Here is a 13,796-nt window from a genome sequence, read left to right as displayed (position 1 = left end):
ATTTTTGATATTTATTTTATATATTTAAATGCCATTTAACAAAGGAAAATCAACCAAAAAAATGAGTTCACGTGTCACCTCTGACACGCGTGTTATAGGTTCGCCATCATTGTCATAGACACACACAGAAGAAAGACCATGTGAAGACCCAGGAAGAAGGTGGCCTTCTATCTACCAAGAAGAGGGGCCCTCAGAAGCACCCAACCACGCAAATACCTTGATCTTGGGTTACTAGCCTCCAGAATCATGAAAACAAAATTTCTATGTAAGTCACCCAATCTGTGGTACATTGTTATTGTAGCCCAGCAGTCTAATGCAAATGGAATTGTGTAATTACTAATATCTAAAATTAAGAGCTTTCCTGATTATTCAAAGTTCTCTTGTAAAAATCAGAAATCTTGGCCAGTAAGAGGGATTTCGATAATTCTTTTTTATGCTGGAATTTTATTGCCCCAAATAGAACTTGACTGAGAGGATCAGTGATTGAGGCCTTGACACCTTATGTTATTCAGCCTTAGCCTGATGATGCTTATGGTAACAGTGTTTGATCCGAAGGCAAATTGCAGGTGCTCCCTGGATTTCTTCATACGGATTTCTTCAGCTGGATTTCTTCATACAGCTAAAGAAATACCACGGAAAGAACATACCTTTGCAGAATCTCACTAAGTTTCCTGTGGACGGGCAAGTGCAGTGGTGCCTGGAAATTATGGCAATGACTGCTATTAAAATCAGAAGTAGGTGCATAGCTCATGGAAATAGAAATCCCAACAAAGAGAGAAAAAAACTAAAGAACAAAATAAGCCTATCCAAAAACATTAAGACAAAAATCCCTTTGACTTTCGGTTCAAGAAATATTTTCTTTTCAAACCAGTTTATAAGTCAAATATGTATCATAACAAAGTCATTAAATTTATTTGTATTTGTATTTGAAGAGGAAGGGAAAGGGTTAGAGACAGAAACATCGATGGGAAAGAAACATCAATAGGTTGACTTCTGCATGCCCCCTACTGGGGAATCAAGCCTGCAACCCAGGAATCAAACCAGTGACTCCTTGGTTCCTGGGTCGGCGCTCAACCACTGAGCCACACCGACTGGACTCAATAAGTGCTTTTAAAGTTCATGCATTGAACTGTAGGGGAAAATAGAATTTAGATATCAAATACTTCATGATATGATGTGAGAAAAAAAGAGACAAAAAAGCCATAATTTCATGTAGTCTTTGGTAAAATCTGCAATGGAAATAAAAACTGTAATGAAATCAGAGGACAGCAAAGGTCATTCTGGCTGGGACATTTGTGTCGGGTCTGGAGGTGTGTTTTACTCAGCTGGGGATGCAGAGAGAGCGAAGCTTTCTAGGCAGGTGGATTAGCACGAGAAAAAACAGATGCTGTTGAGTGCAAATCGTGCTCAGTGAAAAAGTAGGAATCTGAGAGGGAGCGTTGAGAGGATGGGGCCATTGACCCTGCACTTGGAGGTAAGGGACCTGGGTTTGAGTCTTGTGTTACCCATTTACTAGATTTATTTCAATCTCCCTGAGCCTCAAATTGCTCATCTGCAAAACAGAACTAATAGTTCAGTCCTCACAATTATGATGATTAAAAGTGAGTACCGTGTGAAATCTCCACCTAGCAAAGCCTGATATACAGTAACAATTCAGCAAATGTTAGCTGATCCTAAGAGGTTAGACTTGATTCTATAGGAAATAGGAGCCAATAGGGTTTTGAGCATGAAAGTAAGATGACCAGAGCTAGGCATTTGGAAATGTATCCCAGTAACACGGTGTGCAGAATGAATTAGAAAGGGCAGCCATTGTGCAAGAAGGAAGGTCCGCCCATTAGGAAAACATTAGCAACAATAGCCCAGCTTTGAAGTGATGCGGGCCTGAAGCAGGGCTGTGCTGGGGGAATGGGCAGGCGAGTATGGGTGGAAAAGATTCCATGTAAATCACACTAGGATCTGCACCCTGGGATATAAATAGCTGTTCAGAAAAGCAGATCCTAGTCCTGTGGCTTTTTCTCAAGTAGTGGCATGACCTCCTCTGAGCTACGTAACCTCCGTGGATTCCAAATTTGCTCATGTATGCAATAAAAAGAGATTAGGAAATCTCTAAGTATTCTTATAGCACTAAACTCCTTTGTGCCTATTTGAATCAATAAAACTTGTTAAGTTGATTAGATGAGAAAGTAAAGATAGGGGAGACAGAGAATTTGAGCTTGAAGCAAGAAGCTTTAAACATATTAGTGTGTCAGTAGATTGTCATTTCTAGGAATATGGAAAAGAAAAATAAACAGGTTGGGGGAAAATACACTGAGTGGCCAGATTATTATGACCACCTGACGTTTGTAGGCAAATTAGCTATAATTTCGCGCTGAAGTTGCTAGAGGGCCAGACCATTATAAATAGGGAAGCAGGTTGTTTACCACGACAGTAGAAGTGATTTTTTTCTGAAGATATGGGTAAACAATGAGATTTAACAGCCTTTGAACGTGGGATATATATATATATATATATATATATATATATATACATATATATATACAGTATATATATACTGTATATATATATATATATATATGTCATTTCTAACAGTTTGAAGGGCTGTCCTTCAAACACATAGACATATGGGTTTATGAATATTCAACAAAGTATTTTATATTATATGCTACACCATGTAAACATCATATTTGAAAGCAATTTTTTTTAAATTTATAGATTCTTTTCATTGGCGATTCAACCAACAGAGGGATGATGTACTATCTGATTGAAAGACTGAACGAAACCTTGCAGGAATGGCAGAAGGTGCATGGCACTAAGTTCTACCACAATGTCAATGGTGGGAAGACTTTGATCAGTTATTCCTACTATCCTCAGTTCTGGATAAGCCCTTCATTGAGACCAACGTTTGAAAAGGCCCTTGAGCATCTCTTGCAAAGGTACAATGGAACCACTGAGAAGAGCACAGTGCCACAACGCACTTGTTTCTCACTAGTGGTCATAATTGCTCACCCTACATCAGTGGTTCTCAACCTTCCTAATGCCGCCACCCTTTAATACAGTTCCTCATGTTGTGGTGACCCCCAACCATAAAATTATTTTCTTTGCTACTGTTATGAATCGTAATGTAAATATCTGATATGCAGGATGTATTTTCATTGTTACAAATTGAACATAATTAAAGCATAGTGACTAATCACAAAAACAATATGTAATTATATATGTGTTTTCCCATGGTCTTAGGCGACCCCTGTGAAAGGGTCGTTCAACCCCCAAAGGGGTCGCGACCCACAGGTTGAGAACCGCTGCCCTACATCAAAGGTGCTGAAAAGCGTAAAGCAAGTAATATGGCTGAAAACGAGTTGGAAATGACAAAGAGGTCCTGTGATCAGGATGTCAGATATGGTTCAATGAAATGTGAGGCAATGCTGTTAAAATATTTACCATCTGTTTCAAGGCAACATGTGTTGTTTTTCTTTCTGGATTTCAGATCACGTCCCCTGGAGAATTCGGGCCAGACTGTATTGGTCGTTGGTGGTGTTCAGTGGCTTAATTCCAATCATCTGCAAATTATTCACAAGGTTCTAAAGAGGTACATTCTGTAACAGTAATTGTCATTAGGATTCTAAGTAAAAAAAATTACTCTTGAAGGAATTTTATCAAGATTTTATTTAAAGACCAACTTGTTTAGAATTAAGTATTTAAAGTCTTGTTTAAAATATTTCAAAATACCTTTGTATCCAATCACAAGATGGCTCTTCAGTATCCAAATTTAAATTTACATTTACTACAGATCAAAACATGCCCACTGACATGTAAAACTCTATCCACACAAAAAATGAGCATACATCAAATCTATAAAATGAGAAATTAGTCCTGTCTGCCAATTACCACATTCTAAAGAACTTTCATGTATTTGTTTATGTAAACATGATCATCTAGAAATATAATTGATGCTCTTGACTTTAGAATTCTAATTATTTCACAGGGAAAATTTACTCAATATCCTTGTGATCATCAAAACTTTGGGAATCGGATTTCATCTGCCAGTGGATGGAGTGCATTTCTTAACACAGGTAAGGCCATTTCGTCCAGGGTGTGTGAACTTCATGCTAATATTTAGCAACCTTTATAAAAAATCAAGGGAGATAATATACTTGTGGATTATGATTTTAAATCAGTTAGAATTATTCCTGGAAATAAGGAGCCCATAATCCATGTGTGTTGTACATACTTTGATTTCATAAAAGAAGAAAGGGGGTGCCAAACTATGAAAAAGTAAGAACTGAGGGTAGATGAGAGAGATTGTGCTTTAGGTATCTCCTTACCCTACTAATGTTTCAGACACCTTTGGAGGCTCATGCTGAAACCACGAAGGAAATTGTCAGTATCAATGAATACTTTGGGAAAGAGTGGGTTTTTTTGAAGATGATGTCTGACTGATTGCTTTAAAAATCATCTTTGAAGTAGTATCATTAGTAGTATAACGCTGGCTAGAGAGTCATAAATGAAAGGAGTTAGAGGCTCTGACCAGTTCTTATAGAATTTAGTAAATTAGTCACAACACTGAATCGAAGTCTCAGAAAAGAACAGAAAGACAGCTGTAGGTAAAGGAACCAGCTGGGATTGTTCAAGCCAGGAAAATTCTTGGCAGTGGGGTTTGTGTGTGATTGCTCCGGGAGGCCAGGAGCACTGGGAATTGGGGAGACAGTAAGCTGTCCATTAAATACATAAGCCGAGTGAGATTTACTTTTGTGTCAATGTTGAGCGCTCCTAGCTTTCCCCAGCACATTCTACACAACCCCCCGCCCCTTTCTTGAAACTACGCCCGCATAGATGCCGGTTCTATGATACAAAAGCAGGAGAACGGGTGGTAGAAAGTGGCCCAAGTAGAACCTCCAAATCCATCTCCTTGGAGTTAGGATGGGCTGAGGGGTTGAGGTATTTAGTATCTGGGGTAGCTGAAGAGTTTTAGACCGTTGGGGATTAGAAGAGGGATCCTTTGATAATTTTTGCGATAGGTTACGAGTAGAATCTCCTTTACTGTTATCTGAAGACTACAGGTCAATATTGCAACTCCTTATTGAGGACTCTGGTAGCTCTACTTTGCTTCTTTGACTGCAGCTCCTCACAGGAACTGGAGTTCTGTGGCTGCTGCTTATATTTAGTTTATTAAGTTTGAATCAGTTCATCTCGGCAGACAGCGAACATTTCTTCAGCACCTACTATGTACCAGATACCGTGTTAAACATTATGCCTACCCCTGGGCTTTGATGGTGTTCATCAGTCTTTTAAAACGGAGTAAAAACAAAAGGATAGAACCAGTGGGTGGGGGAAACAATAAAATGAAAGAGACAATAGCAATGGAAGCAGAAAATAAACCTGAACTCATCATATGCTTGCATGGCTTTTCAGGACTGGGCCTCTGCATCCTCTGTAGACTTATCCCTTGGTCTCCCTATATATGCACACATGTCTACTCACCAGACACACTCACATCATCACCGAACTCGGTCATGCTGAGCATGTTCTAGCTTCTCAAGCATGTCATGCTCTCAGTCACCTTCAGGTCTCTGAAATCACTACTCCCTTTTCTTGGAGCCCACTCTCTCACTACCTCCTCCTGTGGGTAACCTCCAAGCACCCTTACAGTGTTAGTTTACATGCTATTTCCTCTGGGGAGACTTACTGGGCACATGGGACTCCATGGTCTGTTCCTGCTACGAGCTCCTATAATACCGTTTTGTGTCCTCATGCATGTCGCTCACCTGATAATAGTCCTTGGTTGCCTGTCTCCCCTGCTAGAATAATCTCTGTGATTGGAGAGACCGGGAAGGGAGGGCTGCATTGCTCATTCTGGTACCCCTAGCGCAAAACACCATTGTCAGCGCGTAGTAGACTCTCAAAAAATACCTATTCCCGAGTGGGTGAGTGACACTTTGTATGATTTGGCTGCTCCCAGTTTGCCCCTTTAGGACTAGACATTCATTCCCCGGGGCTCTGGCTGTGTGGTCTAATAACGACTTACACGTGAATCCTAGCAGGGATTGCCTTTTGCTGCAGAAACCCAACTTACCCGGGGCAAGGGTACCAAGACTCCACCCCCTTTCCTTAATGTGGGCCATTATCTCAGAAGATCCTTCTCAGCTCTAGAACCCCTGGTGGGATCCACAAAGCCTGTTTCAACCACATCACTCTTCCGTAGGTGTTGATCCCTGTTAGTCTCCTGCATGCAAATTTCCATCTAATTGTCTATTTCCCAGAGAACTGACCTTTCTCTAGACACTGCTTACTCTAAAGTTCCATGTGTACTTCATAATTAGACATATTAGAGTTGAGAAAATGCGTGTACTAGACAAGAACAAGCCTGAGGATTATTTTTCATGTGATAGCACAGACAAAATTCTCATCTGTCTCCTTCCTCCGTACTTCTTCTTTATGGACCTTTGCTATTCACGATCTTTATTTTGGGGGAAACACTCTTCTTTGAATGTCACATAAAAACAGTTATGTGAGCACAGTGGAGACAGGATATTAGACGTATTTGTACTGCTTTTACTTTGCGGTTGAATTAACAAATGCAAGTAATTTGCATTTTTACATGGAAAATGAAAATAGTTTTTGTTCTTTAGAAAAGACAGAGAGAGTGCAATTCCCTCTCTTTGTCAGAGTGGGTTTGCCAAGAAACAGACACTAAGATGGGATGAGCAGAAGAAGGGGGTTTAGAGGGAGAGCGCCTGGGAAGACTAAAGGGAAGAGGAGTAGATAGGAAGACTTTCAGACAACAGCACCCAATGCAGAGCACTCAATCTTGCACCAGATGTTTTTTAGTCCACTATGTATTGGGACCTGTGTTTAGGTGTAATGAGTCTGACATGAAGGGTGTGGAAGAAGAATGACTCAGACAACAGGTCAGTCTGAGAAAGTGTTGGCCAAGCCAATGAGGAATCCTGAGCTAGGGTAGAGGAGGAGTTCCTCCTCTTGACAGTAGACCTCAACTAGAACTCCAACCTTGGACATGGGAGGGAAGGAGGGAGAGATGGAGGAAGATGACCCAGAAGCAGCAGCACTCCATTCTTCTGCTGCTCCTAGAAGCAAACTCCCCCCCCCCACACCCCCCACTGGCAGTCCTGTCTCTGCTCAGGAGTCACCTCTCCAAGTCTCTCTGTCCAGCTGTCCCCTTGCACCTGGCAAAGCTATTCCCTTTTCTCTACTAGCCAGAGCCTGGTAGGTTTTCCTGCAATGAAAGACTTAGTAAATGTATGCATATCTTTCTCCTATTAGAATGTAATGTCTTAAGATCAGGGCCCATGATTTATTTATTCTTACATTCTGTTCCTCAGCACAGAGCTAAGCACGAAACATATATTAATTAATATTCAAATGAATAAAAATCCAAATAGATGGGGTTAACATTTGTGATTTCAAATCTTGGCTTTTAAATTGAGAATTTTAGAGATTTCAAAGGATCTTTGTGGGGGAAAAAATGACTTATGATGGTAGGGAAAGTTCTAAACTGTAAATCACTGTACATATTTATGTATTACTGTTTTATACATACACAGGTGTTTACATTTATATTGAATAAAGAATTAGGACACCTCTTTATTTAAGAAATAAAGGTAAAATTAATTCTTTATCTCAAAATAAGACCAATCTGTAGAACAAGATGCCCTTTACACAATTTCTATCTGATTTAGTAAATCGTAAACAATGCTCTTAATAAAAATTCTCACTCTTCTGCTTTGCAATACAGAGGGAAGTTCAGAACTTATGGAAAGAAAATGTGATTATTCTGGAAACTGCAAAGAAGTATGGCTACGAAGTGGTGGACACCTTCACTATAACCATGGGGCGCTACAAAGAGTTTTTCCAGGGAGCCTGTGGCTGCCATTTCCATGAGGTATTCATCTGGCTTTCTGACTCTTGTAGCTTTTGATTTTTAAAATGTTTCATTGTGTTTTTAATAGCATGGTCAGTCCTATAGTGCATTAAAAAACTATGTCAGGAGGAGATTAGATGATTTGTTCATCACTCGGCCGAAGCATGTGGTAATCATAACTCAAGGCTCTGCAAAAGGACGTGTGTTTTTTTAAAAAAAAATAGTGTTGCCCTGACCGGTTTGGCTCAGTGGATAGAGCGTCAGCCTGCGGACTCAAGGGTCCTGGGTTCGATTCCTGTCAAGGGCATGTACCTTGGTTGCGGGCACATCCCCAGTGGGGAGTGTGCAGGAGGTAACTGATCGATGTTTCTCTCTCATCGATGTTTCTAACTCTCTATCCCTCTCCCTTCCTCTCTGTAAAAAATCAATAAAATATATTTTAAAATAAATAAATAAATAAATAAATAAATAAATAGTGTTTACATAGACACTTGGGAACTGGGATCTCAGGTCAGTGCAAGAAGGAGATGGCCACCTGGAGAGCACCTGCCCGTCTAACAGACTCTGAGCCTTCCCTGAGGAAGGGTGTCCCAAAACGTGCCAGATTCCTTTAGTGGAAGCAGCTTGAAGATCCAGAGCATTTAATATGATGACTAACGAATCACCTTCCTCCTTTGGTGTAGTCAGTGCACAACAGGAGGGCCTGTCTTTTGACTGACTTTCCCCCCAGTGGTGAAAATGATGTTATTTGTAATAGTAATTAAACAGGCTTAGCTGATAAGGTGATGATAGAAAATAATTTTATCCTTTTTCCCTTGTCCTTTCAAATCCCTCTGTGGATATTTCCTCCCTATCACTTGAATAAAATCTTGGTAAAACCCATAGCTTGAAAACCACTTTCAGATCATCAAAGGACCCCCATCATTTTCAGGCACAGAAGAATATCACTTCAATACTAAAATTGCCCTGGCCTGTGTTTATGCCCACGTAACATGATTTCCTTCCCCCAGCTCAGACCTGCCTCATTTTGAAAGCCTGACATAGGAGAGAGGGAGCCAGGGACTTCTTTCCTATTTCCCCACTTTTCTTCTCCCACCCTCTTCATTGGGTCCGGTTAGGGAGGAGATATTAAGGGCAACAAAAGTCTTACTTGACTAGCATAAGCATAATCATCAGTGTGCTCTCTGGGGATAGAATGCTAATTCTTTTTTTTAGGGTGCTTTTGGGCACTTTCTTGAAGACAGATCCCACTGGGCCCCCCAGAGATAGCTTCCTGGGGAAAGGCCAATCCCACTCACTGCTGCATTCCTTCCTTGGCCCTTTGACTTCCAATTGCCCATCCTTTTTTTGGGGGGGGGAGGGGGGAGGTCACGTTACCCCTCTAGGCATCCTCTTGGAAGATATTCAAAATGGCACTGGGCTTGCTACATTCAGTTGCCCAGATTTGGTCCACAAGAAACACCCAGGCATTCTTGCTCAGCTGTTGCTGGAAATACAGTTAGCTCCAGGTCAGCCCTCTCTCTGTTTCTCGCTCTTTCTTGCTCTCGCTCTCACTTTCGCTCTTCCTCTCTCACTTTCTCTGCTACAGGGAAGCTGAACTTTAGCCAGTGTCTTATCCCAGTCCTAATGCACCCCAATCCCCAACATGTCCATCTCTCCAAGTTAGTCTCTTAAAACCCCATCTCACTTAGCTTAGAGCAGTGGTTCTCAACCTGTGGGTCGCAACCCCTTTGGGGGTCGAACGACCCTTTCACAGGGGTCACCTAAGAGAGAGGAAGCCAGGGACTTCTTTCCTATTACATATTGTTTCTGTGATTAATCACTATCCTTTAATTATGTTCAATTTGTAACAATGAAAATACATCCTGCATATCAGATATTTACATTACGATTCATAACAGTAGCAAAATTACAGTTATGAAGTAGCAACGAAAATAATTTTATGGTTGGGGGTCACCACAACATGAGGAATTGTATTAAAGGGTCACGGCATTAGGAAGGTTGAGAACCACTGGCTTAGAGCAAGGCTGGAGGAGCTCCCCAGAGGGAAGAAGACCACAAAGTATTTGGAAAATTTCTCACATAGAATTTCTCGCTCTTCATCTTCATTTCCCAGTCCTTTTCATGAAACAAGGGTTTGTGAAGCGAGATGCTGTCCACACTTTTGCATGTTTTGCATATATTGTCCAGACATTGCTTCGGAATGTGAAGCTACTTGGCTACTGTTGTTTGCTCTAGGTCTCAGGAGCTTCAGCTGAAACTCTGACGGAGAGTTTCTCATTTGATCATCCTGTCAGATATTGATTCACTTGTGGGTTGTTGTTTTTTCTTGCATGGCCTTTGTAAACCAGGATGCAGTCATTAGTGAATTGACTAGTGAGATGACAACTAAAGGTTTCTTCTGATCCTATTTTTCAGCCATAAGATGACTTTCAGAATCTTTCCTATGAATACCCAAAAGTTATTGACATGGCACTGTATGCGCTACTAATGGATTCATGTTATATTTTCATATGACAAATAGAACTGCATCTCAGAGAAGTGAGCTCCTGCACCTGCAATAGAAATCATTTTGAGTTTTTATCTAGCAACATGGAGCTTGGCCATGTGGATGTGGATGCAGACCAGATTTTAAGCTGTAGGACACTGTGTGTCTACTTATTTCTTCCATAAGAAAATATAACACTCTTTGGGTGTCTATCCTAATTTGCAAAAATTCAAGACTTAGAAATACAAGAGCAGGCAGCCTGGAAGAAGAAGAAACAATGAACTTGTACCTGAGACAACCTGGTATCAGAGTTGGTGACAAAAACAAGCTGAAAGTTGCCAAACTTGCAGAAAATGGGGACTTTGAAAGACAATATACAGAGAGTTGTTTGGGGTTTTTTTTTGTCTCTTTTAGGAGAGATTCATTTATTTTTGTATAATATGCCTTCAATTAGTATTTGGGGTGAGGATATCTGTTTTTTCTTTTTTCAGCTTTAGTTCTTCTAAAAAGAAGTCCCCCCAATGATTTCCAGCATGGCTCCAATTAAAAACAGAAGATGCCCTTCCCACATGATTGCATTACATGTATCTCCTGCTACAGCAACAAGTAGCTGACACTAATAGTCATGGAATTAGAGAAGTACAAAAAAGACTCTCTGAACCATCAGAGCTAGAAAATTGACTTATAATCATTACTAAAACACCATTATTAGTTGCATAATAATGACTTAAGCATGCCAGGTAAAATTATTTCACTTATTTGATTTTATGATTTTTTTGTGTTCAGATATCATGTACAAATTCTTTTTTCTTGAACCCTATTTTTCACGTATGCTGTCTTGGAGGCAGGCTATTTAGGTATGCCCCGAATTATCTCAGTTGATTCTGGAGCATGCTATCCATTCCGAAGTTTCCATGTTTGAGAAGAAATACTTCTAAGAGCATTTGCCTTTCTCGTTACCACACAGACCTGATACAGTCGTCTTTCTCAAATGACTCCCTTCGTCACAAAGTCTCATACCTCATTCATCACTTAGGCATACTTGTTGCTTAACTTTTGAACAATTTGTACCACTTGTATTTCAGGAAGTTGCTAGTGCTGACACAGATGTTTTATAATCTTTCTAAACCATCGCCCAACATCTTAAATCACTGTTAGCTTATTATAAACAATCAAGAAAATTCTTCTTGCAAAGAATGGTGTGATGATAAATGTAGCAAGCCAGAAATAAGTAGGTTATTGGTCTCATGCAAAATGTATTAAAGGGTAGAAATTCATTAATAACAACCATTTTTTTCCTCTGTGCTCGTCTAATGAGCTGGCAAAGAAAGTTGTCATATAGTAATCAAAAGAATTAAAATTAGCTATAAGAAACCCCAAAGAATTTCAGTTTGAGAGCCTTGTATCTTCTGGTGTTTAATGAAACCATTCTCACAATCAATTCACAGACACCTGAGAAGGATAGGTATAACCTTCACAGCAAGATGTGAATGTGACCTCTTTGATTTGTGGTGAGAATTCAAGTATAGACATAACAAGCCTACTCCAGTGGTCTCTTATTGCTATGTATGAGATTAAAGGGTTTGGGCATCTCTTTCATCTGTCAAGGCTCCAAAAGAGAATACATTGCCACCACACATCTATAAACAATTTCCCAACTGGTGTGCATCAGTTTTGACTAACATCGTCCCACAAATGAGAAAAGCAGGTATATCTCTTCCTGGGTAGAGATGGAATTTTGTTTTCTCAATGTTTACGCAGGACAACAAACAGGATCCAGGTAGCTCTTGCCCAAGAGTGGTTTTGGATGGTGCCTTTAGTTATGTGGCAAATATCTACTGTCAACAGCCAAAACCTGGAAAGGATACAAAACTATTATCAGCCCAAACTTAGCTGCAGAAGGAGAAAATCCACAACTAATTATTATGTGACTAGAGGCCCAGTGCATGAATTTGTGCACCGGTGGGGTTCCTCAGCCTGGCCTGCAGGATGGGGCCGAAACTCGCTCTCCGACATCCCCTGAGGGGTCCTGGATTGCGAGAGGGTGCAGGCCAGGCTGAGGGACCCCATTGGTACACAATCAGGGCCGGAGAGGGACATAGGAGGTTGGCCAGCTGGATAGGGATTGTGGGAGGGCTCCAGGGCATGTCTGGCCCGTCTTGCTCAGTCCGAATCGGCTGGACCAAAGCAGCAAGCTAACCTACTGGTCGGAGTGTCTGCCCCCTGGTGGTTAGTGTATGTCATAGCAAGTGGTTGAGCAGCCTTAGCATATCATTAGCATATTACGATTTGATTGGTTGAACAGCTGACCAGTCGACCAGACATTTAGCATATTAGGCCTTTATTATATAGGATTATTAATTAGTCTAATCCAGCAATTTTCCCAAACTTTTTCATCTCATGGCACACATAAATTAATTATTGAAATTCTGTGGCACACCAAAAATACATTTTTTGCTGATCTGACAAAATAATATGTATAATTTTGATTCATTGTGCTGGCTATTGTTATTTTTCAATTTGACAATCTAAGAGAAAAGAAGTCAGTGTCCCTGACTAAATAATAAGGTATTGCATGTTTTGAAATTTCTTGTGGCACACTGGTTGAAAATCGCTGGTCATATTTCAGTTGTATAGAGTTTATATGATATCTCTGTTTTCTGGCAAATCATAGCCACAGCTTTTGACTCAGCAAAAATAAAATCAAAACAAAACAAAAAAACCCTGGCATCACTCCCAGCTCTCATACCTGCAGATTGCCTTTGATTCTGGCACCATGGAAAGAGATTTTCAGTTCTTTGTTAGAGATGATTTTCCATCATTATTTAATCTTTATTTTATACTCATTTAATATTTTTAAAATATATATATATCTTTATTGATTTCAGGGAAGAAGGGAGAGGGAGAGATAGAAACATCAATGATGAGAGAGAATCACTGATTGGCTGCCTCCTGCACGCTCCCTACTGGGGATTGAGCCTGGAACCTGGGTATGTGCCCTGACCGGGAATGAAACCATGACCTCCTGATTCATAGGTCGATGCCCAACCACTGAGCAAAGCTGGCCGGGCATCATTATTTAATCTTAATTAAATAAACAAAAGCTTATCTGGCCTAGAAATGTTTTCTTTCTGTATCATCGGCCTAAAGCGTTTCTCTTTGTACTTCCGAGTTTAAAAGTTTATCATAAACATAATGAAGAAAAAGCCTTTAAATTTATCTATCTAAAAAAATGGAATAATGACTTTTAGAGAAAAAAAGAACTGATCCAAATAGAGTTATCTTACTTATACAGCAGATTACAGACTTTAACTAGCAACATGGCTCTTTTTAATAAATTAGTACTCTGTAATGACAATTTAATTCATCAGCTTTTTTGGTGTCTGTATAAAAATCATATTAACTGCTATAAACTGAGCCAGGAGAAATTTC

General features: G+C 40.1%; 1 protein-coding gene across 1 annotated transcript in view; it reads left to right on the top strand.

The window, feature by feature from the left end:
- Positions 1 to 13,796, top strand: part of CPED1 (cadherin like and PC-esterase domain containing 1) — a 274,615-nt gene that overhangs the window by 243,683 nt on the left and 17,136 nt on the right. Inside the window, exons 18-21 of the mRNA XM_006098705.3 lie at positions 2,713 to 2,933; positions 3,485 to 3,586; positions 3,983 to 4,070; positions 7,751 to 7,897. Of these exons, the coding sequence (XP_006098767.1) occupies positions 2,713 to 2,933; positions 3,485 to 3,586; positions 3,983 to 4,070; positions 7,751 to 7,897 (558 nt within the window). The remainder of the gene's footprint in view (positions 1 to 2,712; positions 2,934 to 3,484; positions 3,587 to 3,982; positions 4,071 to 7,750; positions 7,898 to 13,796) is intronic.

This window comes from Myotis lucifugus, unplaced genomic scaffold, assembly GCF_000147115.1.
Source record: "Myotis lucifugus unplaced genomic scaffold, Myoluc2.0 scaffold_245, whole genome shotgun sequence".
NCBI classification, from domain to species: domain Eukaryota; kingdom Metazoa; phylum Chordata; class Mammalia; order Chiroptera; family Vespertilionidae; genus Myotis; species Myotis lucifugus.
This window is presented reverse-complemented; position numbering and strand designations above follow the sequence as displayed.